This window comes from Elephas maximus, chromosome 13 (genome assembly GCF_024166365.1).
Source record: "Elephas maximus indicus isolate mEleMax1 chromosome 13, mEleMax1 primary haplotype, whole genome shotgun sequence".
Lineage (NCBI taxonomy): Eukaryota > Metazoa > Chordata > Mammalia > Proboscidea > Elephantidae > Elephas > Elephas maximus.
In genome coordinates this window covers 67,103,860-67,130,772 of record NC_064831.1, presented here as the reverse complement: position 1 = coordinate 67,130,772, position 26,913 = coordinate 67,103,860, and the positions used below count along the sequence as shown (strand labels likewise).

Below are 26,913 nucleotides of genomic sequence, written 5' to 3'. Positions count from 1 at the left end.
ATCTACCCTCATAGCCAAAAGTCAGATAAACTTGAGACCTGCCTAATAATGGCTGCACTGAATCTTCACAATTATGAGCTAAGACTTCATGTCCCTCTTTAGTAGCTGGGGAAACCTATGCTCAGCATAACCTGTGGATGTTTGCTGTCGAGTTGATTCCTACTCATGTTGTTGTTGTTAAGTGCTGCCCTGGAGTCGATTCTGACTTACAGCGACCCTATGAACAACCGAACAAAACACTGCCTGGTCCTGTACCATCCTTGCAACCATTGCTATGCTTCAGCCCATTGTTGCAGTCACTGTGTCAATCTTCCTCTTTTTTGCCGACCCTCTCTCTACCTTACCAAATATGATGTCATTCTGCAGGGACTTATCCTTCCTGATAACATATCCAAAGCACATGAGACAAAACTCTTGCCATCCTTACTTCGTTTTTTTTTCTTATTGTACTTTAGATGAAGGTTTACAGAACAAACTTCTTTATCATAAAGCAGTACACATATTGTTTTATGACACTGGTTAACAACCCTATGACATGTCAGCACTCTACCTTCTCAACCTTGGGTTCCCTATTACCAGCTTTCCTGTCCCCTCCTGCCTTCTAATCCTTGCCCCTTGAGTCTCATTTTGTTTTATGGGCCTGTCCAATCTTTGGCTGAAGGGTAAACCTGAGGAGTGACTTCATTACTGAGCTCAAAGGGTGTCCGGGGGCCATACCCTCAGGATTTCTCCAGTCTCTGTCAGGCCAGTAAGTCTGGTCTTTCTTTTCGAGTTAGAATTTTGTTCTACATGTTTTCTCCAGCTCTATCCGGGACCCTCCACTGTGATTCCTGTCAGAGCAGTCAGTGGTGGTAGCCAGGCACCACCTCATTGTTCTGGACTCAGGCTGGTGGAGACTGTGGTAGATGTGGTTCATTAGTCTTTTGGACTAATCTTTTCCTTGTATCTTTAGTTTCTTCATTCTTCCTTGCTCCTGGAGGGGTAAGACTAGTGGAGTATCCTAGATGGCTGCTCACAGGCTTTTAAGACCCTAGATGCTACTCACAAAAGTAGAATGTAGAACGTTTTTTTATAAACTATGTTATGCCAATTGAGCTAGATGTTCCCCGAGACCATGGTCTCCACAGCCCTCAGTCTAGCAATTTGGTCCCTCAGGGAGTCTGAATGTGTCTATGGAGCTTCCATGACCTTGCCTTGTATAAGTTCTGCTAGCTTCCCTAGTACTGTGTACTGTCTTCCCCTTCACCAAAGTTACCACTTATCTATTGTCTATTTAGTATTTTTCCATTCCTACTCCTGCCCTCCCTTGTAACCATCAAAGATTGTTTCTTTTTGTGTGTAAATCTTTTCATGAGTTTTTACTGCAGTGGTCTCATACAATATTTGTTCTTCTGTGGTTGACTTATTTCACTCAGCATAATGCCCTCCAAGTTCATTCATGTTATGAAATGCTTCACAGATTCATTGTTATTCTTTACCATTGTGTAATACTCCATTGTGCGTATGTACGGCAGTTTGTTCATCCATTCATCTGTTGATGGGCATCTAGGTTGTTTCCATCTTTTTGCTATTGTGAACAATGCTGCAGTGAACATGGGTGTGCATATGTCTATTCACATGACTCTTATTTCTCTAGGATATATTCCTAGGAGTGGGATTGCTGGATCATATAGTATTTGTATTTCTAGCTTTCTAAGGAAGGGCCATATCGTTTTCCAAAATGGTTGTATTCTTTTGCATTCCCACCAGCAGTGCATAAGAGTTCCAATCTCTCTGCAGACTCTCCAACATTTGTTATTTCCTGGTTTTTTGATTCGTGCCAGTAATGCCGGGGTGAGATGGTATCTCATTGTGGTTTTGATTTGCATTTCTCTAATGGCTAGTGATCACGAGCATTTCCTCATGTGTTTGTTGGCTGCTTGAATGTCTTCTTCTATACTCGCTTCTAAGGAGCATTCTGGTTGTACTTCTTCCAAGATAGATTTGTTTGTTCTTCTGGCAGTCCATGGTATATTCAATATTCTTTGCCAACATCATGATTCAAAGGCATCAATTTTTCTTTGGTCTTCCTTATTCATTGTTCTTATAAGAGGTAGAACTTCCCCACAGGGTTTCCGAGGCTGAATAGATCACCAGGTCTTTTCTCTTGCAGAGCCGCTGACAGGTTCGAACCACGGACCTTTTGTTTAACAACTGACTGTTTAACCATTGAACCACCAGGGCTCCTTCAGCATAACCTACCCAAGGCCAAACATGTCACCTCCCCTAAATGATAGAAGAAGCTTGAATCTGAACCCTCATCTGCCTCCAGAGCCTTCCCTCACACCTCACTCTTTTCTCAAGTATAGAATTTGCCAAACCATGAACATAGTAGTTTCTTTGGATCTCAGAGTTACTGGCTCCAGCAAAAGTAAAACTATGAAGTTTCTTTTAGAATAGATTCAAAGATAAATAACTTATACTGCCAAAGAAATGGCTCTTAAATTTTTAGTCCAAAAATAATTTCAGGAGATTTGGTCAGTGAAATGAAAGTTCTGCATCCTTCAAAATGTGGGACCATTTTAACTTTTTCTGTAATATTATACCTAAGGAGAGACATGTATCATCTCAATATTCATTCACTTATCTATTCATTTAGCCAACAAATACTTATCTGGCAACACTATGTGCCAGGCACTGTTGCAGGCACTGGAATAGGGCAATGAAACAAAACAGACCTTGCCCTGAAGGGCTTACATTCTAGGTGGGGAGACATACAATATATAAAATATGTATGTAAGGGAATAAGTGTATGAAGGAAAATAATGCAGGGTAAAGAGAAACAATGACCATGGTGTAGATGCTCTATTTTAGATACTGTGGTCAGGGAAGGCCTCGCGGTTAACATGACATTTGAGAAGATACCTTTGGAAGTAAGTCCCCAAGTCAAGCTGATTTCTGAGGGGAGAGTATTCTAGGTAGAAGGCAGCAAGGCCAAAGGCCTGAGGGGAAGGTGTGTAACGCATATTTGAGGAACAGCAAGGAGATCTCTGTGATGAAAGTGAAGGATTTTGATTACTAAGAAATGAAAATGATTACATTTACCTAATTATGCTGGTCTGGCCATGACCTCTTAGTTCATCTTAGGGTTCTATATTCATCCTGTCGGAGCCAGAAGGGCCCTTTAGAGCACCCAGCCTAACTCTTTTACAGCTAGGAAACTAAAGCCCAGGGAAGAGCAGTAATGTGCTCAGGATCACATGGCTTTAGAGCTGCCAAAGGGCCCAGCAATCCTGACAGCTGGAAAACCAGTATCTGTTCCAAGATGACAGGCTTTCTGCAATTGATGAAGGTCTTATATAAAATTTTCTGTCTCAGGAGAGGTGCTATCTCTGGATTACAGATTAATTCTTTAGTCTTTCTCCATGAATTATTAAAAACGTCCCTCTATGACTGAAGACTAAGGCAAGCCCAGAAAAAAAACAGGTTTATCATTGGTCATGAGTTAAACTTTGACAAAAGATTCCTCTGGCATCATTTTCTTATTTATGTTTGACATATCAAAAGAAGGATTTTCAAGTGACACAGGATAGCTGATATATTTTAGAGATTAGGCCCTTGTCAGATATGTCATTGCCAATTTTTTTTCCCAGTCTGTAGGTTCTCTTTTTACTCTTTTGGTAAAAGTGTTTTGATGAGCATAAGGAGGTCCCAGGTATCTAGTTTATCTTCTGATGTTTGTGCATTTTTAGTTATGTTTAGTAGTGTATTTATGCCATAAATTAGGACCCCTAGTGGTTATGAGCTCAGCGGCTAACCAAAAGATCAGCAGTTCAAATCCACCGGCCACTCCTTGGAAACCCTATGGGGCAATTCTACTCCATCCTATAGGGTTGCTATGAGTTGGAACTGACTCAGTGGTGCCTAACAATAACAACGGCTTTGTCTCTATGTTATCTTCCAGGAACTTTATAGTTTTAGGTTTAACATGTAGGTCTGTGATCCATTCTGAGTTAGTTTTTGTGTATGCTGTGAGGTATGGAACCTGTTTCATTTTTCTGCAGATGGATATCTAGTTCTGCCAGTACCATTTGTTAAAGAGATTATCTCTTCTCCATTGAATGGACTTTGACCCTTAATCCAAGTCCATAGCTGGGTAAATTTAACTCTGGGTTCTCAATTCTGTTCCATTGGTCTTTGTTTTGTCATTGTACCAGTACTAGGCTGTGTTGATTAGCATGGCTGTATCAAAAGTTCTGAGATTGGAAAGTGTGAAGCCTTCTACTTTGTTCTTCTTCAATAATGCTTTAGCTAGCTATTCAGGGCTTCTTTCCTTTCCATATAAAGTTGAAGGCTAGTTTTTCTATTTTGTTAAAGAACGTTGTTGGGATTTGAATTGGAATTGTACTGTATCTACAGATTGCTTCGGGTAGTATTGACATATCCACAATGTTAAGTCTTCTGGTCAATGAGCATGGCATGTTTTTCCGTTTATGTAGGTCTCTCTTCATGGCAACAGGTTTTTTTTTTTTTTTTTTTTTTAGGTCTCTTTTGGTTTCTCGCAGTAGTGTTTTATAGTTTTCCTTGTATATGCCTTTTATGTCCTTGGTTAGATTTATTCCTTGATATTTTATCCTTTTGGGGGTTACTGTAAACGGCATTGCTTCCTTGATTTCCTTTTTAGGGTTCTCCTTGTTAGTGTAAGAAATCCACCTGATTTTTATATGTTGATCTTGTACCCTGCCACTCTGCTAAACTCTTCTGTTGGTTCCAGAAACTTTTCTTGTGGAATCTCTGGGATTTTTTATGTATAGGATTATGTTATCTGTGAATAGGGATTTTTTACTTCTTCCTTACCAATTTGGATGTCCTTTATTTCCCTTTCTTGCCTTTATTCATCTAGCTAGGACTTCCAGTACAATATTGAATAAGAGTGGTGATAAAGGCATCCTTATCTTATTCCTGTTCCTAAGCAGAGTGCTTTCAATCCCTCTCCGCTGAGAATGATGTTGGCTGTAGGTTTTGCATAAAAAATCAACAGAACCAAACCCGTTGCTGTTGAGTCAATTCTGACTCACAGTGACCCCTATAGGACAGAGCAGAACTGCCCCCATAGGGTTTCCAAAGAGCAGCTGGTGGATTCAAACTGTTGACCTTCTGGTTAGTAGCCAAGCTCTTAACCACCTCACCAACAGGGCTTTTGGTTTTTTATATATGCCCTTAATTATGTTGAGGAATTTTCCTTCTACCCCTATTCTGCTGATAGTTTTTATCAGGAAAGAGTATTGGATTTCGTCAAACGCCTTTTCTGCATTGATTGAGAGGATCGTGTAATTCTTTTTTATTCTCTAAATTTTATTTGTTTTGTTATTGGGAATACACACAGCAAAACACATATGAATTCAACAGTTTCTACAAGTGTAATTTAGTAACTCTGATTACATTCTTTGAGTGTCACTCTCCTTTTCTCAGTTGTTCCTCCCTCATTCACATAAACTCACTGCCCCCTAAGGTTCCTATCTAATCTTTTGAGTTGCTGTTATCAATCTGGTCTCATATAGTTTTTAAAAGAACATTTTAAGATGATATTAAGATTTTAAGATGATATCAAGGGTATTTTGGCTTAAGGTTTAAAGATTATCTCCAGGCAAGTTTTAGGGGTTCATCTGCTTTTCATGGCTCCAGAAAGCTAGAGTCTAGATCATGTAATTCTTTTCCTTTTTTTTTAATGCGATGAATTACATTGATTGATTTTCTAATGCTGAACCACCCTTATGGTATGAATTCTACCTGATTGTGATGTATTATTATTTCAATATGCTATGCTATGCATTTGGCTAGAATTTTGTTGAGAACTTTTGCATCTATATTCATGAGGGATATTGGTTTATTTTATTTTTTTGTGTGGTATTTTTGCCTGGCTTTCGTATCAGGGTTATGCTGGCTTCACGGAATGAATTAGGGAATATTCTTTCCTTTTCTACGTTCTCGAATAGTTTAAGTAGAATTGATATCAACTCTTCTCTTAATGTTTGGGTAGAACTCTAGTGAAGCCATCTGGGTTGGGGCTTTTTTTTTTTTTTTGCTGGGAGTTCTTTTTTTTAAAAGACATCTTCAATTTCTTCTTTTGTTATGGGTCTATTTAGGGTTTCTACCTCTGTGTTAGTTTAGGTAGTGTGTTTCCAGAAGTTTCTCCATTTTTTTTGTAGGTTTTCATATTTGTTAGAGTACAATTTTTCATAATATTCTATTACGATCCTCTTTATCCCAGTTGGTTCTGTTGTAATGTTGCTCATTTCATTTCTTATTTTTGTTATTTGTGTCTTCTAATTTTTTCCTTTGTCAATTTGGCCAATGGTTTGTCAATTCTATTGAGCCTCTCAAAGAACAAACTTCTAGTTTTGTTGATTCTATTGTTTTTCTATTTTATTTATTTCTGTCCTGATGTTCATTATTTCTTTTTTTTCGGTGACTATGGAGTTCTTCTGCTGTTCATTTTCTATTTGTTCAAGTTGTTGGGTTAAGTTAATGATTTTTGGAACTTTCTTTGTTTTTGATATGTTCATTTATTGCTATAAATTTTCCTCTGAGTGCTCCTTTTGCTGTGTCCCAGAAGTTTTGGTATGTTGTGTCTTCATTCTCATTTGATTCTAAAAATTTTTAAATTTCATTTTTAATTTCTTCTATGACCCAGTAGTTTTTTTTAATTGTGCTTTAAGTGAAACTTTACAAATCAAGTCAGTCTCTCATATAAAAATTTATATGCACCTTGCTATATACTCCTAATTGCTCTCCCCCTAATGAGACTGCACACTCCTTCCCTCCACTCTCTCTTTTCATGTCCATTAGGCCAGCTTCCAACCCCCTCTGCCCTCTCATCTCCCCTCCAGACAGGGGATGCTGACGTAGTCTCATGTGTCTATTTGAAGCAAGAAGCTCATTCTTCACCAGTATCATTTTCTATCCCATAGTCCAGTCCAATCCCTGTCTGAAGAGTTGGCTTTGGGAATGGCTCCTGTCTTGGGCTAACAGAAGTTTGGGGACCATGACCTCTGGGGGTCCTTCTAGTCTCAGTCAGACCATTAAGTCTGGTCTCTATATGAGAATTTGAGGTCTGCATCCCACTGCTCTCTTGCTCCCTCAGGGGCTCTTCCTTGAGCTCCCTGTCAGGGCAGTCATCAGTTATAGCCGGGCACCATCTAGCTTTTCTGGTCTCAGGCTGATGCAGTCTCTGGTTTATGTGGTCCTGTCTCTTGGGTTCATAATTACCTTGTGTCTTTGGTGTTCTTCATTCTCCTTTGCTCCAGGGGGGTTGAGATGACCCAGTAGTTTTTAAGTAAGGTGTTACTCAGTTTCCATTTATTTAATTTTATTTCCTTGCTCTTTTTGTACTGATTTCTAGTTTTATAGCGTTATGGTCAGAGAAGATGCTTGTATTATGTTGATGTTTTTGAATTTACTGACGCTTTTGTGGCCTAGAATATGGTCTGTCCTGGAGAATGATCCATGTGCGTTGAAGAAAAATGCGTACTGTGCTGCTATTGGGTGGTATGTTCTGTATATGTCTATGAGGTTAAGTTTTTTTTGTGTGTTATTAGGATCTTTTGTATCTTTACTGGGTTTCTTTCTAGTTGTTCTGTCCATCATTGAAAGTGGTGTGTTAAAGTCTCCTATTGTCATTGTAGTACTGTCTATTTCTCTTTTCAATTATTAGAGTTTGTTTTATGTATTTTGGAGCTCTGTCATTGGGTGCATAGATATTTATTATTGTTATGTCTACTTGGTGGACTGACCCTTTAAGCATTACATAATGCCCTTCTTTGTCTCTTATAATGGATTTTGACTTAAAATCTAATTAATCTGAAATTACTATTGTTACTCCAACTTTATTTTGGATTCTGTTTGCTTGCTATATTTTTTCCTATCCTTTAATTTTTAACTTATGTCTTTGTGTCTAAAGTGTGTTTCTTGTAGGCAACATTTTTTTTTTTTAATCCATTTTACCACTCTATGTCTCTTGGTTGGTGCATTTAATCCATTTACATTCAGTGTGATTAACAACAGGTATGGCTTCATTGCTGTAGTTTTTTTTTTTTTTTGTGGTGTTAATGGTTTCCTTGTTCCTCTTAATTTTCTGTACTGAGTTCTTTTTGTATATGGATTTTCTTTTCCTATCAATTTTTTTTTTTTAATCAATTGTTGTTTTTGTGTTTACTGAGTCTTTTTGGTTTTCTTCTCTGATGAGTAGATTTATTACTTTTCCTTGTGGTTACCCTGAAGTTTACCTTAATCCTCTTAAAATTAATACAGTTGTTATACCTTGAAATTGCCTTGACTTCCTTCCCACAGGAAGTTCTATAACTGCATCTTTTAGTTCCCCTTTTTGTTTTGTAGTTGTCATCATTTATAGCTTAATTCCCCTGGTCCCCTTTAGTCTCTCTCTCTTTTTAGCTTTATTTAGCTTTTGGGAAGTCTTTATCTGTGTTGGTATCTGGGTGATTTGTTGTGTGTCTTTATCTCAGCTTGTTGTCTGATGTTGTTGGTTCTCTAGCTGAAAGAACTCCCTTTAATATTTCTTGTAAAGCTAGTCTGGTTTTTACAAATTCCCTTAGTTTCTCCTTATCTGGGAATGTCTATGTTTTGCCATTGTTTATGAAAGGGAATTTTGCTGGATATGTTATTCTTGGTTGGCAATTTTTTTCCTTCAGGATTTTATATTTGTCGTCTCACTGTCTTCTTGCCTGTGTGGTTTCTGACAAGAAATTAGTGCTTAGTCTTATTGGTGCCCCTTTGTAAGTGATATTTTGTTTTTCATGAGCTGCTTTCAGAATTCTTTGTCTTTGGTTTTGGTAAGTTTATGATATGTCTTGGTGAATTTTTTTGGGAGGTCTCTCCTATATGAGGTTCGCTGAGCTTCCTGGATGGTAACCTTCTCATCTTTCATGATATTTAGGAAATTTTCAACCAATGTATCTTTAAAAATTCTCTCTGAACTTTTCCCCTCTCCTCTTCTGGAATTCCTATTACATGTAATTTATTTCTCTTGATGGTGTCCCAAAGAACCCTTAGGCTTTCTTCATTTTTATTCATTCTTTTTTCTGATTGTTCCTCAAACAAATTAGTTTCAATGGATTTATCTTCTATTTTGCTGATTCTTTCTTCTGTTGATTCAATTCTACTTTTGTGTCCTTACATTGAGTTATACATTTCTAATATTTTATTGCTGATGTTCTAGATTTCTAGTTGTTGTTTTTTACATGTTTTCTCATTGTCTTTTAAGTCTGTCATTCTGTTCTTGTATTGTTTTCCTGAATTCTTCTAGGGTTTTTTTCTTCTGTGTTTTCCTTGATCTCTTTGAGGATCCTAAATATAAGTCTTTCGAATTCCTTCTAAGGTAGTTCTATTATCGTTTTCTCCCAAAGAAGGCATTCTTTCCCTTTATTTTGCTTACTAGATTGAACCATCTTATCCTCTTTTTCTAATATGATTTGTTATTGTCTGTTGTCTCTGAGGCATTAAGATGTTATTTTATTTATTGATTGATTGTATATTTGTTTGTTTTGTCCTGATTCTTTGTTTTGTCTTGATATATCAGGGTTGGTGGAGTGCGTTTGCTTCACTGACCACTGGCCTGGTGGCACAGAACTGCTCATCATCTGTTTTTGGGTGGGTGGGGCAGCAGTGGACAGAATGAGTGCATCACTGTTAACCGGGCATGTGGGCTGGGTGGGGGCAAGGCACCACCTGTTGTCGGTCCAGTGGTGTGAGAGTGCATGATGGCGCTTGCTAGATGAGGGGGTGTGGTAGGCTACCAGGGATGTGGGAGCGCTTTCTGCCACTTGCCAAGTGGATAGGGGAGTGGGCAGTGGGGGAGGTGACAAATGACTTGTGGCACAGGTGCATTAATTGCTGCTTGCTGGGTGGCGGGGCAGTGGTGTGTGGCAGACAACTGGGGGTGTGAGAGTGCTCTCTGCAGCTCACTGGGTGGGAGGGATGGTGGGTGGAGGGTATGGTAAGTGGGAAACACAACCATGCCACTGGTCACCCACCACACCCCTCCGCCCATCACCCCCCACACCCACTGCCCTGCCCATCCAGGGGGATGTGGCGGCTGGCAACATGTGAGCACTCACTGTCACTTGCCAGGTGGGCAGGTAGGGTACTCTCTGCCATTGGCCAGGTGGGAGGGTGGGAGCAGTGAGTGACTGAGAATGAATGGGTGCTGCCTGCTGCTTAGCCAGAGGTGACAGGTGGCTGGGAGTGTGCGGGGTGTTCAATAAGGTTTGGCTCAGGGATGTGCAGGGGGGAGGTGGTCACGGGCGACCGGGAGCATGTATGGCTCTGCCTGACACTTGGCTGGGAGGGCAGGGGACTAGGAGTGCATGGGTGGCTCCCTGCTGCTTGGCTGGGATAAAGGTGGGGGCAGCAGGTGAGGCAGTATGCAGGCATTCTCTGCCACTTCAGTGGGGGGGGGGGGGCACTAGTAGGGGGTGGCTGCCAGGTGTGTGGCTAGGTGGGAGAGCTACTGCTGCACTCTATCCATCTATTACTCACTCTAATGGTCAGGGAATGTTGTTGGTAAGTAGTCCTCACTTTGGATCCTTGTTCCCTCCCTGCTCTGTTGTCACCTGGATCCATGGAGCTCCTGCCCTCTTTCCTGTACTTGTCCTCCCTAGATCCACTTTATGTTCTGCTCACCTTGCTTCACTCCAGGTATGTCTTCACAGTTTCTCTGTCTCCTACTGGAGATTCCATGAAGTGTCTTCCTGTGTTTCTCATCCAGGGTTGCTGCTGGCTTTGTTTCAAGATGGCCATGCTGTGCCAGGCCAGGTGGCCGGGTACTTCCACTTCATCTCTTTCCTCGTTCGCTGTTTTTGTTCAATTTTTCCTTTCAGTCGGTGTTTGATCTAAGTCTTTATCCTTCTGTTTGATGCTCAGGGTTCCAGGATTGTCATCTGTTATCTGTTCCACTTGGTTTCTCAGGGCCTTGCTGTAGGGGGACAGCATGGTGTGTCTGACTAAGCCACTATCTTGGGCTGTCTCCGACACAATACATTTTTATTTTATGAGAGAAACTGTATGTGTCACACAAAGAAAGAAAATGCAGAAAACAGAATGCTTGTGTGACGGCTAAGGACCAGGCTGCCAACAGTGGGAGGAGAGAACAGCCTTTAATGCTGGAGTCTCCACTTTGAGCTCAACACAGAAGACTGTTCACGGATTTGGATGAGTTGGGGAGTTTACCAAATGGGTGTGACCTAGGATGATCTGCCTTTGAGAAAAATGAAGAGTAAAGTAAAAATGTTTGAGCAGGAATTAGGTCACCTCCGAAAGTTTTAAAAACTGGAATGAGGTTTTGGAAACCTGCCACTCTTGGAACACAACAACACTCTGCTCCCCTCATCTGCAGATGGTATCCAACTAGGAAACTGCTCCTGTTTCTAAGGTTGGGGAACCATCTCAGGTGAGTGCAACACAGATTAATTTTAGGAAATTTTGGTGAAATTAAGCTTTGGGTTTTCTTACTGAGTCATCAAGTTACAAAACAACTGGAAACTTCAATGCATACAGCTCAGGCAGAGTCTAGTATCACGAGTCTCCTATTCAGTTTACTTGCCTGTCTGATCTCCCCAGAAGCACCCAGTAGCCTTTGGTACACTGCAGAACCGAAGATTATATGACCTGCATGGACATCTCTACAGAGAAGCTGGGTGGAGGGAGGGTGAGCTAAAGGAATCCTTCCTTTCAACTATCACAAAAGATTCTGCTCCAGTAGCTGAATCTGTGGGACCTTTCCAAATGAAAGGGTCAGTCACTAACTAACAGGAATACGCAAAGGTGCTTACTCCCAATACAGTAATATGCAGGCAGTCAAATCATCTGTCATTGGAGTTAATTTAATTATCAGACCACATTTAATTATCCAATATAAAATGTAAATAAAGTGAAGGGCTGACAGCACATACTAATTATATTCATTATAATAATTGAATGGGAAGGAATTTAGAAGGAGTCATAAAAGTGCCATAAAATGCAGGGAAGCTTTTGATTAAAACAACAACATTTTAATTAGCAACTGCAACCCTATAGGAAACAGATGATTGGTTCCATCAAGGATAGGGCATTACTTTTATTATCCAGGTTTCTCTTCTGAAGTTATCCCTGGTACCATGGGACCCAGTCCTTCCAGTTAATAGACTAAATGGGAACAAATAAAAAGTGCCAATCCTTTATGCAAAGCAGTTGCCTAATAAAACAGCCTTTGTCTACAGCAGATTTCAGGATTCCCTGTCTTATAACGACACAAGCTGTTTCTCCAGAAGGAAATAAAGGATCCTCTGTGGACAAACAGGCCCCACAAATTAACATGACTTCTGTCTAACGATACGGAAGCATTAAAGGAATTGAGCATCATAATTTCTCTTCTGAAATCTCTCTGATTTACAGAAAGTGGCATCGGGTTTAATAAATCCACTTTTTAGAAGAACAGAAGTATGGTGGAAAGGGCTCTAACTAAACTGCCAGTCATGAGGTAGAGCTCTGACAGTTCTTGCTTGGCAATTCCTTTTTCTTTCTCTGAGCCTCAGTTTCTCTATCTGTATATGAAGGAGCTGGGTTAGCTATATCAGGGCCCTGCCAGGGGAATGCTCCCCAAATCTGTGATTGTGGCACAAAACTGCACTTACCACATCCCTTCAGCAAATGCTAACTTAGCAAATTCCTGGGTTTTGGTGGGAGCAGAAAGGGAATTTAATAAAGCTAGTTTTAAAAACTAGGATATCATTGCTGATGTCAGATGGATCTTGGCTGAAAGCAAAATCAAGAAAGTCAAGAAAGGTGTGCATCAGGGTTGTTATCAGGAGGCAACAGTCCCTAGAGAAGGACATCATGCTTGGTAAGGTAGAGCATCAATGAAAAAGAGTAGCACCCTCAATGAATTTACACAGTGGCTGCAACGATGGGCTCATACATAGCAATGATTGTGACAACGATGCAGGACTGGGCAGTGTTTTGTTCTGTTGTACATATGGTCAATCAAGATGCGTTGATAATGACTGGTGATTGGAATGTGAAAGTTGGAAACAAAGAAGGACTGGTAGTTGGAAGATGTGGTCTTGGTGATTGTCTTAGTCATCTAGTGCTGCTATAACAGAAATACCATAAGTGGATAGCTTCAAAAAAGAGAAATTTATTCTCTCACAGTGTATTTGGCTACAAGTCCAAATTCAGGACACTGGCTCCAGGGGAAGGTTTTCTCTTCTCAGCTCTGAAGGAAGGTCTTTGTCATCAATTTTCCCCTGGTTGAGGAGCTTCTCAGTGGAGGGACCCCAGGTCGAAAGGACTTGTGCTCCTGCTCTTCATTCTTTTTTTTTTTTTTTTATAATAACTTTTATTAAGCTTCAAGTGAACGTTTACAAATCCAATCAGTCTGTCACATATAAGTTTACATACATCTCACTCCCTACTCCCACTTACTCTCCCCGTCTTGAGTCAGCCCTTTCAGTCTCTCCTTTCTTGACAATTTTGCCGGCTTCCCTCTCTCTCTATCCTCCCATCCCCCCTCCAGACAAGAGTTGCCAACACGATCTCAAGTGTACACCTGATATAATTAGCTCACTCTTCATCAGCGTCTCTCTCCCACCCGCTGACCAGTCCCTTTCATGTCTGATGAGTTGTCTTCAGGGATGGTTCCTGTCCTGTGTCAACAGAAGGTCTGGAGAGCATGACCGCCGGGATTCCTCCAGTCTCAGTCAGACCATTAAGTTTGGTCTTCTTATGAGAATTTGGGGTCTGCATCCCACTGCTCTCCTGCTCCCTCAGGGGTCCTCTGCTGAGCTCCCTGTCAGGGCAGTCATCGATTGTGGCCGGGCACCAACTAGTTCTTCTGGTCTCAGGATGATGTAGGTCTCTGGTTCATGTGGCCCTTTCTGTCTCTTGGGCTCTTAGTTGTCATGTGGGCTTGGTGTTCTTCATTTTCCTTTGCTCCAGGTGGGTTGAGACCAATTGCTGCATCTTAGATGGCTGCTTGTTAGCATTTAAGACCCCAGACGCCACATTTCAAAGTGGGATGCAGAATGATTTCATAATAGAATTATTTTGCCAATTGACTTAGAAGTCCCCGCAAACCATGTTCCCCAGACCCCCGCGCTTGCTCCGCTGAGCTTTGAAGCATTCATTTTATCCCGGAAACTTCTTTGCTTTTGGTCCAGTCCAATTGAGCTGACCTTCCATGTATTGAGTGTTGTCTTTCCCTTCACCTAAAGCAGTTCTTATCTACTGATTAATCAATAAAAAACCCTCTCCCACCCTCCCTCCCTCCCCCCCTCGTAACCACAAAAGTATGTGTTCTTCTCAGGTTTACTATTTCTCAAGATCTTATAATAGTGGTCTTATACAGTATTTGTCCTTTTGCCTCTGACTCATTTCGCTCAGCATAATGCCTTCCAGGTTCCTCCATGTTATGAAATGTTTCAGAGATTCGTCACTGTTCTTTATCGATGCGTAGTATTCCATTGTGTGAATATACCACAATTTATTTACCCATTCATCCGTTGATGGACACCTTGGTTGCTTCCAACTTTTTGCTATTGTAAACAGAGCTGCAATAAACATGGGTGTGCATATATCTGTTTGTATGAAGGCTCTTGTATCTCTAGGGTATATTCCGAGGAGTGGGATTTCTGGGTTGTATGGTAGTTCTATTTCTAACTGTTTAAGATAACGCCAGATAGATTTCCAAAGTGGTTGTACCATTTTACATTCCCACCAGCAGTGTATGAGAGTTCCAATCTCTCCACAGCCTCTCCAACATTTATTCTTTTGTGTTTTTTGGATTAATGCCAGCCTTGCTGGTGTGAGATGGAATCTCATCGTAGTTTTAATTTGCATTTCTCTAATGGCTAATGATCGAGCTGCTCTTCATTCTTGATGGTATGAGGTCCCCATGTCTCTCTGCTCACTTCTCTCTTTTATATCTCAAAAGAGATTGGCTTAAGACATAACCTAATCTTGTATATCTCATCAATATAATTTCCACTAATCCATCTCATTTCATCACAGTGATAGGATTTACAACACATAGGGAAATCACATAAAATGGCAGACAATCACACAATACTGGGACTTATGGCCCAGCTAAGTAGACAGATATTTTTGAGGGACACAATTCAACCCATGACAGTGACAGAAATGATGCTGGAGATCACATGATAGAATTTTCTAAGATCAATGACTTCTTCATTGCAAATACCTTTTTCGACAACATAAGTTGTGACTATACACGCAGACCTCGTCAGATGGAATACACAGGAATCAAACTGACTACATCTGTGAAAAGAGGCAATGGAAAAGCTCAACATTATCAGTTCAGAACAAGGCCAGGGGCCGACTGTGGAACAGTCAACTTGCTCATATGCAAGTTCAAGTTGAAGTTGAAGAAAATTAGAACAAGTCCACGAGAACCAAAATATGACCTTGAGTATATCCCGCCTGAATTTAGAGACCATCTCAAGAATAGATTTGATGCATTGAACGCTAATGACTGAAGACCAGATGAGTTGTGGAATGACATCAAGGATATCATATATGAAGAAAGCAAGAGGTTATTAAAAAGACAGAAAAGACCAAAATGGGTGTCAGAAAAGACTCTGAAACTTGCTCTTGAATGTCGAGTGGCTAAAGCGAAAGGAAGAAATGATGAAGTAGAAGAGCTGAACAGAAGATTCCAAAGGGCAGCTGGAGAACACGAAGTAAAGACGCAAAGGCCTGGTGTTAGAAAACCAAAAGGGAACAATGCGCTTGGCATTTCTCAAGCTGAAAGAACTGAAGAAAAAATTCAAGCCTCAAGCTGCAATACTGAAGGATTCTACGGAGAAAATATTAAATGACACAGGAAACGTCAAAAGAAGATGGAAGGAATATACGGAGTCATTGTATCAAAAATAATTGGTTGATTTCAACCATTTCAGGAGGTAGCATATGATTAAGAACCTATGGTACTGAAAGAAGACGCCTCAGCTGCATTGAAGGCACTGGCGAAAAACAAGGCTCCAGGAATTGAGGGAATACCAACTGAGATGTTTTCAACAAACGGATACAGCACTGGAAGTGCTCCCTCGTCTATGCCGAGAAATTTCGAAAACAGCTACCTGGCCAACTGGCTGGAAGAGATCCGTATTTATTCTCATTCTAAGGAAAGGATCCAACTGAATGTGGAAATTATTGAACAGTGTTATTAATATCACACACAAGTAAAATTATGCTGAGAATCATTCAAAAGTGGTTGCAGCAGTACATCAACAGGGAACTGCCAGAAATTCAGAAGAGGATGTGGAATAAGGAATATCACTGCTAATGTCAAATGGATCCTGGCTGAAAGCAGGGAATACAAGAAAGATGTTTGTCTGTGTTTTATTAACCACACAAAGGCATTTGACTGTGTGGATCATAACAAATTATGGATAACATTGTGAAGAATGGGAATTCTCGAACACTTAATTGTGCTCATGTAGAACCTGTACATAGACAAAGAGGCAGTCCTTTGAACAGAACAAGGGGATACTGTGTGGTTTAAAGTCAAGAATGGTGTGCATTAGGGTTGTATTCTTTCACCATACCTATTCAACCTGTATGCTAAATAAATAATTTGAGAGGCTGGACTATATGAAGGACGTGGCATCAGAATTGGAGGAAGGCTCATTAACAACCTGCAATATACAGATGACAAAACCTTGCTTGCTGAAAGTGAAGAGGACTTGAAATACTTATTGATGAAGATCAATGACTACAGCCTTCAGTATGGATCACACTTCAATATAAAGACATGAAAAACCCTCACAACTGGACCAATAAGCAGTATCATGATAAATGGAGAAAAGATTGAAGTTGTCAAGGATTTCATTTTACTTGGGTCCATAATAAAAGCCCATGGAAGCAGCAGTCAGGAAATTAAATGACGCATTGTATTGGGAAAATCTGCTGCAAAGTATCTTTAAAGTGTTAAAAAGCAAAAATGTCACTTTAAGGACTAAGGTGTGCTTGACCCAAGCCATGGTGTTTTCAGTTGCCTCATATGCATGTGACAGCTAGACAATGAATAAGGAAGACAGAAGAAGAACTGATGCCTTTGAATTATAGTGATGGCGAAGAATACTGAATACACCACGGACTGCCAGAAGAACAAATAAATCTGTCTTGGAAGAAATACAGCCAGACAAGAATGCTCTTTAGAAGCAAGGATGGTAAGACTTCGTCTCACATACTCTGGACACGTTATCAGGAGGGAACAATTCCTAGACAAGGACATTATGCTTGGTAAAGTAGGGGGTTAGTGAAAAAGAGGAAGGTCCTCAATGAGATTGACACAGTGAGTGCAACAATGGGCTCAAGCATAACAACAATTGTGAGGATGGTACAGGACAGGACAGTGTTTTGTTCTGTAGTATGTGGGGTCACTATGAGTTGTAACAGACTCAGGGCACCTAAGAACAACACTTCACTCTTCTAAACTGTAATTCCTAACCAGTCTGTGAGGCAAGAATAATTTCAGTACTTAGAGCCTCACTGAACTGCTAATGAGGTCCAAGAGATAACGGAAAGGATAGTATAAATAACTCTATACATATTAGGGTTATGCTTAGAAATAACAATTTCATAAGGTGGAGTTCTCAGCTTTTTACAACAACTATAATTTCTAATTTCTTTTCTACTTTTTATTACATTCTTCCTTCTCATAGATTGCTGCATTTCAGCAACTGTCCTGGGGCTAAAATGACTTCTCTGTTCTTCCCCCGAATCAGAAGTGAATATTAGTTTGAATTTCGTACTTAACATAAAACATTGAAGGAAAAAAATTGCTAGCCAAGAATCATATATTCAGCTAAACTGTCTCAAATAAATAATGAAGGCAAAATTGGGACATTTCCAGGTAAACGGAAGTTGAGGGAATTTGTACAAACCAAACCAAAACTACAAGAAATACTAAAGGGAGTTCTCTGGTTAGAAAATCAGTAACATCAGACATCAACCCAAGACTAGAACACTGGACAGAGCAATCAGATATCAGCCCAGATACAGAAATAACAAAAATAAATCAAGATTAAAAAAACACTCAAAACAGGGAAAAAAAGATCTCATTATGTAACAGATGGCAACATTAAAACAATAAAGAATGTAGTCATAGATCCTTCATATGGAGAGGCAGACAAGGCTATATAAAGAAATAAGAGTTAGGTTTAAACTTAGAAAAATAGGGGTAAATACTAAGGTAACCACTAAGGAGACTAATAATCCTACTCATCAAAATAAAATACAAGAAAAAAAATAGAGACTGAGCAGAAACAAAATCAACAACAATGAATAAGAGGAAAAGACAATACATAAACTACTCAGCACAGAAAATTAAGGAGAAAAAGAAACTGCCAACAACACGCAAAAAAAGACATCAAAATGACAGCACTAAACTCATACCTATCCATAATTACACTGAATGTAAATGGACTAAATGCACCAATAAAGAGACAGAGAGTGGCAGAATGGATAAAAAAACACGATCAGTCTATATGCTGCCTACAAAAGACATAGCTTTGACTTTGAGACACAAACTAATAAAACTCAAAGAATGAGAAAAAATATATCAAGCAAACAACAATCAAAAAAGAGCAGGAGTGGCAATATTAATTTGACAAAATAGACTTTAAAGTTAAATCTACCACAAAGGATAAGGAAGGACACTATATAATGACTAAAAGGACAATATACCAGGAGGATATAACCATATTAAATATTTATGAACCCAATCAATGACAGGGCTGCAAGATACATAGTTTGAGTTTCGTATTCAGTCCTGCTCAGTGGCAAGGTGTTGAAATACAAGGTCTGGCTTTTTTCACTTTTCTAATTTCTTCCTGATAGTGAGCTCACCCCTCTCCACAACTGTCTTCAAGTCCCACTGCATCTACTTCTTCCCCACCTGACAAGCCATAGGGTCTCTGTCTCCTCCTCTGCATATTACCTAATGCTTGCTCCACCCAGTTGATCTGGTCTTTTTTTTTTTCCATTTCCCTACATGCCCAGTCATCACTTTCTGTATCAGGTTCAGGTCAATTCAAACATGCCATCTTCAACTGTGAGTTTCCCTGGCCCCATTCCCCATTCGCTCTGGAGAGCCCAGAGGTCCAGAAAGCCTGCGTTTTACCTATAGGACAGGATCAGTAAGTATGTTGCCTAGCATCGGCAGAAAAACTCTTCAGAATCCTCATGCAATTCTGAATTCCGTGAGCTCTTCACAACAAAGTTGGTTTAAGAAAACAGTTTCAAACCATCCCTGAGCCTAGGATGAGCTGAGAGAATTAAACGTTTTGCTGCAAAGCTTTACACAGCAAAATACAGACAGTCCTCGACTTTCGACAGGGTTCCATTCCAATGACTCTGTCGTAAGTTGGTTCTGACGTGAGTTGTTTCTGACAGAAGTCAAATAACTCGTTATTTTTTTCAGTTTTCATTATTATTGCCTTTTACTATCAGTATCTTTATAAATCTGATCTTTGCCTTTGCGGGTTGGAAACATTATAAACTTACAGATATATTTTAATACATACATACACAAAAAAATACACAATCATAAAATCATAAAAATTACTCCAACAATGAAATTAACTGATGCTTCTGATGGTACAAAATGCTGAATAAGATTACACTATAGGCCTTGTCTGGAAACCCTGGTGGTTAAGAGCTATGGCTGCTAACCAAAAGGTCAGCAGTTCGAATCCACCAGGTGCTCCCTGGAAATGTATGGAGCAGTTCTACTCTGTACTATAGGGTTGCTATGAGTTGGAATTGACTTGATGGCAATGGGTCTGGTTTTTTATATTTTTTTACAGGCCTGGTCTACAAGGAAGTTGGCGTCAGTCCTAATAATGAAGTCAGAGTTGGAACAGTTGTCGGGCAGGTGCACAGTTCAATTGTCATATGTCATTAGAGTTGAATATTGCCTAACTTTCTATCTATTACGACTCCCAACACTGAGACCAACTTCACTGTAGTCCAGGCCATAGCCTCCTATACGGCAATCTTTTGAGGAGTAAATTGTAACACTGAACATCTATGAGTGAACATCTGAGAATGATAACATCAGCAACTTACATTCTGCAACTGTATGCAGCACATATTACTAACGATAAGATGTACAAAAAAAAAAAAGACGGTTGTGAGTGCGGTTTGTCGTAACTCGAACATATCGTTTGGGTCTATCTCTATTATCAGACATACAGATTACTCACCTCTCTACAAGCAGAGTAGATAATGTCATGATATATATAAAGAACTTAAGTATCAAACAGGAAGTTGTTAGGATGTCCACATCCTAAAACCATGCAGCCATTAAAAATGATTCACAAAGAGTGACTCGGATATTAAATGTATGATGCAGGACTTGGGTGTATATGCAGTATGATCTTTGTACGAACATGCACAAAAAAGAGACCGGAAGGGGACCTGCCAAAATGTGAACAGTGGTTATCTTGAAATGGTGAGATGAGGGATAACTGTGATTCCATTGCCTTCTTTTACTTTTGCCTTTTTCAGGGTGAACATGGAATACTTTTGTAATCAGAAAAATAGAAACAAACTTTTAAAGGAAAATAAAATGTAATTTAGTAAATTGAGTAGGCTGAATGGGATGCAGATGAAGAAAAGAAAACCACATGGGGGATTCCCCTCAACTTTCTTTCCCCGAACATCTTCTAAGAACCTGCAGGGTCTGGTCCACGAAAAGGTCAAAGCACCACTACCTGGAGGTGTTGGTGAAGGTGGGACTACTGCATGAATGCTCCTGCGTCAGGAGGTAAGAATGACCTACCCTCTTGGCTCCAGGGTCTGCGAAAGGAGAACTTCTCTATGTATGATACTTATTCTGGTAAGGGTCCTTATTTTCTACATTTTAACCATGGGAATCTTTCTAAGATGGACTGCATACTCCTCAACCTTCTTAAAGAGAATGCACTGAACATCTATTTAGCCTGCATGCTCACTCACAGTCAGCATTAGAGGCATCAACAATCACCTGGAAAGAGAATATAGGGCTTTATGTCTCTTTGAGCCCAGGTGGCTATGATTTTTGAGTTCTTGGGTTTGTCCTATTTTTGCTATATGCTATCTCCTTGTCAGGCAGGCAATTCCAGCTCTGTGTACAGCTTCTCACCTTGTATTTGGCTCTACAGCTATCTTCTGTCCTTCTGCTCTGGACTAGTTTGCTATAGGTTGATAAGGCTAATAAGCACCCTTTTTAGAAATCTGTCTAAAATAAAAATTAGTAGGCTTTGAGTAAGGTTTAGGGAGTTGTTCAGACACCTTCTCAGCTATAATCATGCAATTAAGGCTGCTGACTAGGAGACTCTAGGTAAATGAGATTGTCAGGAATTATAATTTGTGTGTTATTCCATAACTCTGGTTTCGAAAATAAAGAGAAATAAGGTGCTTTATTTTCTACAAGATCTGTAACATCTCCCAACTTCTTAAAGAAGCAAAACCCTATTTACAAATGAAATCTTGCTCAGAAACCAAATAGTTAAAATAGTAAAAGCAAAACTGCTCTGGGTGACTCAAGTGGGAGAGGCCCAGACCCTTGCCCTCAGCCTCCCTTCCACACCATCTGGCAGCCTCTAAGCACATAGACAGAAGCCAAGAACTTAGAGGATCCACAGTTTCATAAAGCATGAGACTCTAATGTTATCTGCAAAGTGACCCAAGTTGAACAATACAAGCTACCGTATTGCAACAAAAAATATATGCAAAGGCCTCAGAGTATGTGCTACAGAATCCAAGTAGTAAGGGAGTAGGTGCTTCTGTATGGCCCAAGAAGGATACTTTATTAAAAAATATTTTATAGCTCTAAGGGGAACCTCTAGCTCTAATCTATCCAAAATCTAGTGCTGATCAAATCTCTTTGGAGAGAGGAAGCCAGAGGCACAGCCCTGGAGCCTGGTAAAGGGCCTCACACAGGACAGATGGGTTCCAGCAGGCTAGCCTGCCTTTTCTCACTCCAATACCTCACACTCTCAGTGATGGGGGAGCGGTCTAAGGAACTTTCTGGGGCCTCTTACCTGGTTATCTGGGTGGTTGACAGTGAAGTAGCCCACACAGACGATGACCTCATGGAGGAGGCTTTCACAGGAGACTTGGCTGCAGTGGCCTAGCAGGGAGCTGGCGATGTGACGGAATGCAAGGGACAAGCCCTCTGCCCCTACAATAGACTGACAAAGACAAAGAGCAGTTAGAACTTCCCAGCCCAGGGAGAGCCAGGACTGCAAACCACAAACCAAGACTGGACCTTGTGTGCTTTCTGTCACAGCACTGGCAAAACATATGAAGTTTCTAGAGCACTATGCTTAACAGTTCGGTTCAGGGCGTCTTGCTCTAACAAATGGTCATAACGAATGCAAAGTTTAACCAGAAAAGGGACAGGAAATAGAGCCTGCATCAAATGCCTGCACACGAGGATTAAGATATTTTTCATAAGTCTACCACTTAGCTAACTTCCAATACTTTATTTTATTTTTTTTCTAAAGTTGAAAATATTTTCTTGTACACAGGGAATAAAAACACATTTCTAATTAGTTACCTATGTTCAAACAGAAAATATAAATAACAACTAGTTATTATTCAAGTAAACAGCACAAGAAACTCAAGGCTCTCAAGGTATAAAAAACCCCCCAAAAGCCTCAGAAAACCCATGAAACCCCCTCAGTTATCAGGCTTCTGGGATCCTTTCTCCAGACAGGCAAAGGGCTGTCGGCGGTGGGCGACTCGGGAGGAGAGTCTGAGTCTGTCTGCGCAGGCTGAAGCTTCTATTTAATAAACATGTCAAACAGACAGAGCGACAGGAGGGCAAAGGGGAGAGGTGAAGCCCACAGAATACAATCGCAGCCCCATGCTGGAATGAAGCACCGCTGCTGGCCTGTGGGAAAAGGCGTTTCAAACTCATCTCCTGATTTGAGATCTTGGCGGCGGGCTTCAACCAGGTTAGATACACTGCAGCTTGCAAGTTCTAATAAATTCACTCTGCCTAACAGCGGGTGAGTATTTTACTGAGTATTGCTGAAACGGAATTACCGTACAATTTTAAGGGTACCTTCTGTCTCACAGTCTCGAGGCAAAACAAAACAAACACATTTATATTTTTAAGCCCCAAAGAGACTTCAGGAGGGCTTTGCTCCTTTAAATCAAGTGGTGACACCTTCTCAGCTCAGCCCTTATTTAATTAGTCGCGTCCAGCAAGCCATGACCCAGTGCCCTCTGTTTAACCTTCACTGATAAGAGCAGGTCAAGGGGCATGTAAGTTTGAATATAAAAATTAAACCAATTTTTCAAGGAAACTATATTTCCTTTTTAGCCAGAATTAATTGCCAAGTCAGTACATTGATTTGTTTCTTGAGACCACCTTCAATTGTAAAAACTGTCAAAGTGTAGGCAATATACAGTATCCCTGATCTCAAGGCCATCTGGGCCAATATGAATTCAGAGTGAAATCAGGCTCTTTGCTGAAGGGAGAAAAATATTTTGACAGCCTTATTAGCATATAATGAAATTGAGCCAGCTAAGAAAATCTTCGAATGGCTAACTTTTTGTCACTACTACTACACTATGGGTTCTCACACAAAACAAGCATATAGGTTTGCGGCTTCAAAAAAGGGTGGAGGAGCACCGGAAATGCTGCATTGAGCTCCTGACTTCTTGACTCAACATCTGCAAGAGAATTTGCGGAAAGTTTTCATCTTCAGAAGCTGACTTTCCCGAGTGCTTACTATGTGCTACCTAGCACAGTGTCTTTATGTAATCTCATTTAATCCTCATACAGTCTTGTAGAGTAGGCGTTTTTAATCTCTATTTTACAGATGAGGAAACCTAGTCTTAAGGGTTCAAGTGACTTGTCTAAGGCCACACAATTTGAAGTGGCAGTCGGTCCAGCCTGACTCTAGATCCAGGACTTTGACAAGGATGCCTCCCTATAACAGCTCTGCACTCCTGTGACGCACTGGGGCCCAAACCGTCAACATGTTTTACGTTGTCTTGTCTAGCTCTTCGGCAGGTCAAGCCACTTATTTCAGTTTCCTTCTTCAGTTCCTTCGATCCTCCCAAGAAATTCACAAATTGTCTTCCAGATTTTTCTGAGATCAGACCCATGATGAGATGTATACCTTCTTCTTTCCACCTAAAGTCTCTTTTCCTGCCCTTTATAAACATAGCTCCTGATATCTCACTTTTGACATGTGAGTTGATTGGATGAGCTAGAAGATAAATTTCTCTGATCATATCTATCCATAAAAATAGTACTTTTCTCCAAAACTCACTCACTGCTGTTATACAATACAAATATTTTATATATAATTAACATGAGTATAACACACTTGCTCAGATGGCCATCTCCATCAATGAGGTCTGTGTGGATATGAGATGTGTCACTTCAGCTTGCTGAACAGAGTGTGGTGATTCAGTAAAAATGGCCACAAATCTTTGACAGTTCTCTCTTCAAAAGCTAGGTCCTATGTCCTCTTCCTTTGAATCTGGGAAGGCTTATGACTGACTCAAACAATAGAGTATGGTAGATAAGTCACTATGTGACTTCTGGGGCTAGGTCATAAAAAGCCATGCAGCTTCTGTCTGGTTTTCTTGGAACAGTTGCTTTCCAGAAGTTTCCTCTCAGGACACTCCCACTCGGAACTCAGACATTATGATGTTTTGACAAGACCAAATCACATGGAGTAGCTGTATATAGATGCTCTGACTCACAGTCTTAGGTGAACCTAGCCTTTGGGTCATCCCAGCTCCCAGCTGTTTTGAGTCAGCGCTCCAGCCCACCCTTGCCAATCATCTGAGTCTCTCAGCTGAAGCCCTGATATCATGGAGCAGAGACACGCCATACCCACTGTGATGAGCCCTGTCTGAATTCTGGACCCACAGAATCCATAATCACGATAAGATGGTTGTTGTTTTACCATGCTAAGTATGGATTTGTTTTTTAAATGCATAATAACTGGAACAATAAGGTAATCAGCAGTAAATGTATTAAAGGCCCTGATGCTGGAAACCATGGGTATCTGGGTTCTGCAGATGCTGATGAGGGGCCAGAGGGTAACATATGCTGGATTTTGGGCCCCAGAAGGAAGGCAGCCAGAAACTTGTCATGTCAGAGGAACAGGAAGAAGAGGAAGGTTCCTGTAGGCTTTCCTGGCCCATGCTCTACTTAAGGGGAAAAGGATACCTGGAACAATGGCTGAGGAGGGAATGAGAAACAGGGATGGCAAGATGGACTAAAATGAAAGAAAGCAGGAGAGGTGTTAACAATGATACAAAAGGAAAAAAAAAAAAAAACAGGAAGGAAAGAACCATGGAATTGTCTGAGGGACAGAAAGAAGCACTGTGAGAATCAGCTAAGAAAGGATACTGGGTGTTCAGTTTCAACACTCTTGAGTCACCCTGGGATGCTGTTTCTGGCAAAAGTGCCTCAAGTAGGGGATACACTACATGCTGGGTATGGCAAGGATGTGGAGAGGAGAAATCTTGGTTTGGCATGAAGGGCTCAAGAATATAAGCTTTTGATTTTTCTAACATTATCAGCCATTTTGCCTAAAGGCCACTAGGGAGCAGGGCTGGTTGGAGGTTCAGTGGTGCTCCTTTGTGAGTGAGGTTGCACAGGAGACCAGGGTCGCAGGGACCTGGGGCTCTCTGACACTCAGAGTGACTGATGGAACCACTGACTTAATATAGATGCTTATTTATGATGTGGAGTACCCTGCAGCCGTATAAATCCTGGTCAGAAGATCTATGGAACTAGAAGCTAATAGACAGTTTTTAGGTATTTGCTTTTTCATAATCTCTGGTAACAAAGGATTTAGCTGATGGGTAGGTTGCTGGACTCCATATTCTGAGGGCATAAAGTTGAGGTCCCCTGATTTTCAAGCTGCTTCTAGACAGAACACAATGGGCTTGGGTCTTCATAAAATACAGATGTGATGTTTAACTCAGAGGCAAGAACCATTTGGCATTTTCTGGAGGTGGTATCTCCTGTTCTGGGTGTGGATGTAAACTCTCAGGACTCTTGCAATTGTGTAGTTAGTACCCAAGGCTAGTTCAAATCATTAACCCGGAAGTGAAAAGCATTACCCTAGGGAGGGATTTCTGTTCTCTTGATAAATAAACTAACTTTGTAAGGTTGAATGATGCTGGATCCAATGCTACAACTTACTAATTTCCTTTGGTGAACAGGCTGACAGGAAGGCATCAATTAAAGAACTGCACGTTTGTCATCAACTACAAAACAGAAGTATTTCCTCCATTTTGGAACGGCCAAAGACCACCATTTTCATACATTTGTAGTTCTATAACCTTTTTCCTTCTAAGCAAAGCAATTCATCTAAATTATGGGTTCATCATCTGCCAAGTTTGTTCCTTTTTTAATGAAATCACTTGACAGTTAATAAACTGAAAGAGAAAGTGTACTCCTTGGGGCTTGCTCTGTTCCAAAGGTTCAGTGTTTTTGAAAATTAAATTTCCTACATGAAAAAAAAATCTTTTTCTAAGCTGACAATCTAGTGTTATAGCATAAAGCAATTTTTCTTTCTTTAGCTATAAAAACTTAATTTATAGGGGTGTGCACCTTTAACTATACATGCACTTTACACTGGACACAAGTCAGTTAAATCTTCCATAGAAAGCCTTATCAATCAAAACAATTTATCTAATTTTGGTTCTGTTTATATAAGAAACCATTACTTCCCCTAATATTTAAAAGTTGATGGGATGATAATGTCTTTATCTAAAGAATTCATGACAGCAGATTTATAAATAGCATGAAATGAGTATAGGCTTTGGGGTCAGAGAGCCATGGGTACCAGTCCTGGCTCAGCCCCACGTAATCATGGGTAAATTACTTAACTA

At 40.4% G+C, this 26,913-nt stretch overlaps 1 protein-coding gene across 13 annotated transcripts in view; it reads right to left on the bottom strand.

The window, feature by feature from the left end:
• The window catches only part of SCAPER (S-phase cyclin A associated protein in the ER), a 495,697-nt gene that overhangs the window by 20,239 nt on the left and 448,545 nt on the right, over positions 1–26,913 (bottom strand). For all 13 annotated transcript variants that reach the window (XM_049852841.1, XM_049852843.1, XM_049852837.1 and 10 more), the window contains one exon: positions 22,080–22,229. In XM_049852841.1, coding sequence (XP_049708798.1) covers positions 22,080–22,229 — 150 coding nt within the window. The remainder of the gene's footprint in view (positions 1–22,079; positions 22,230–26,913) is intronic.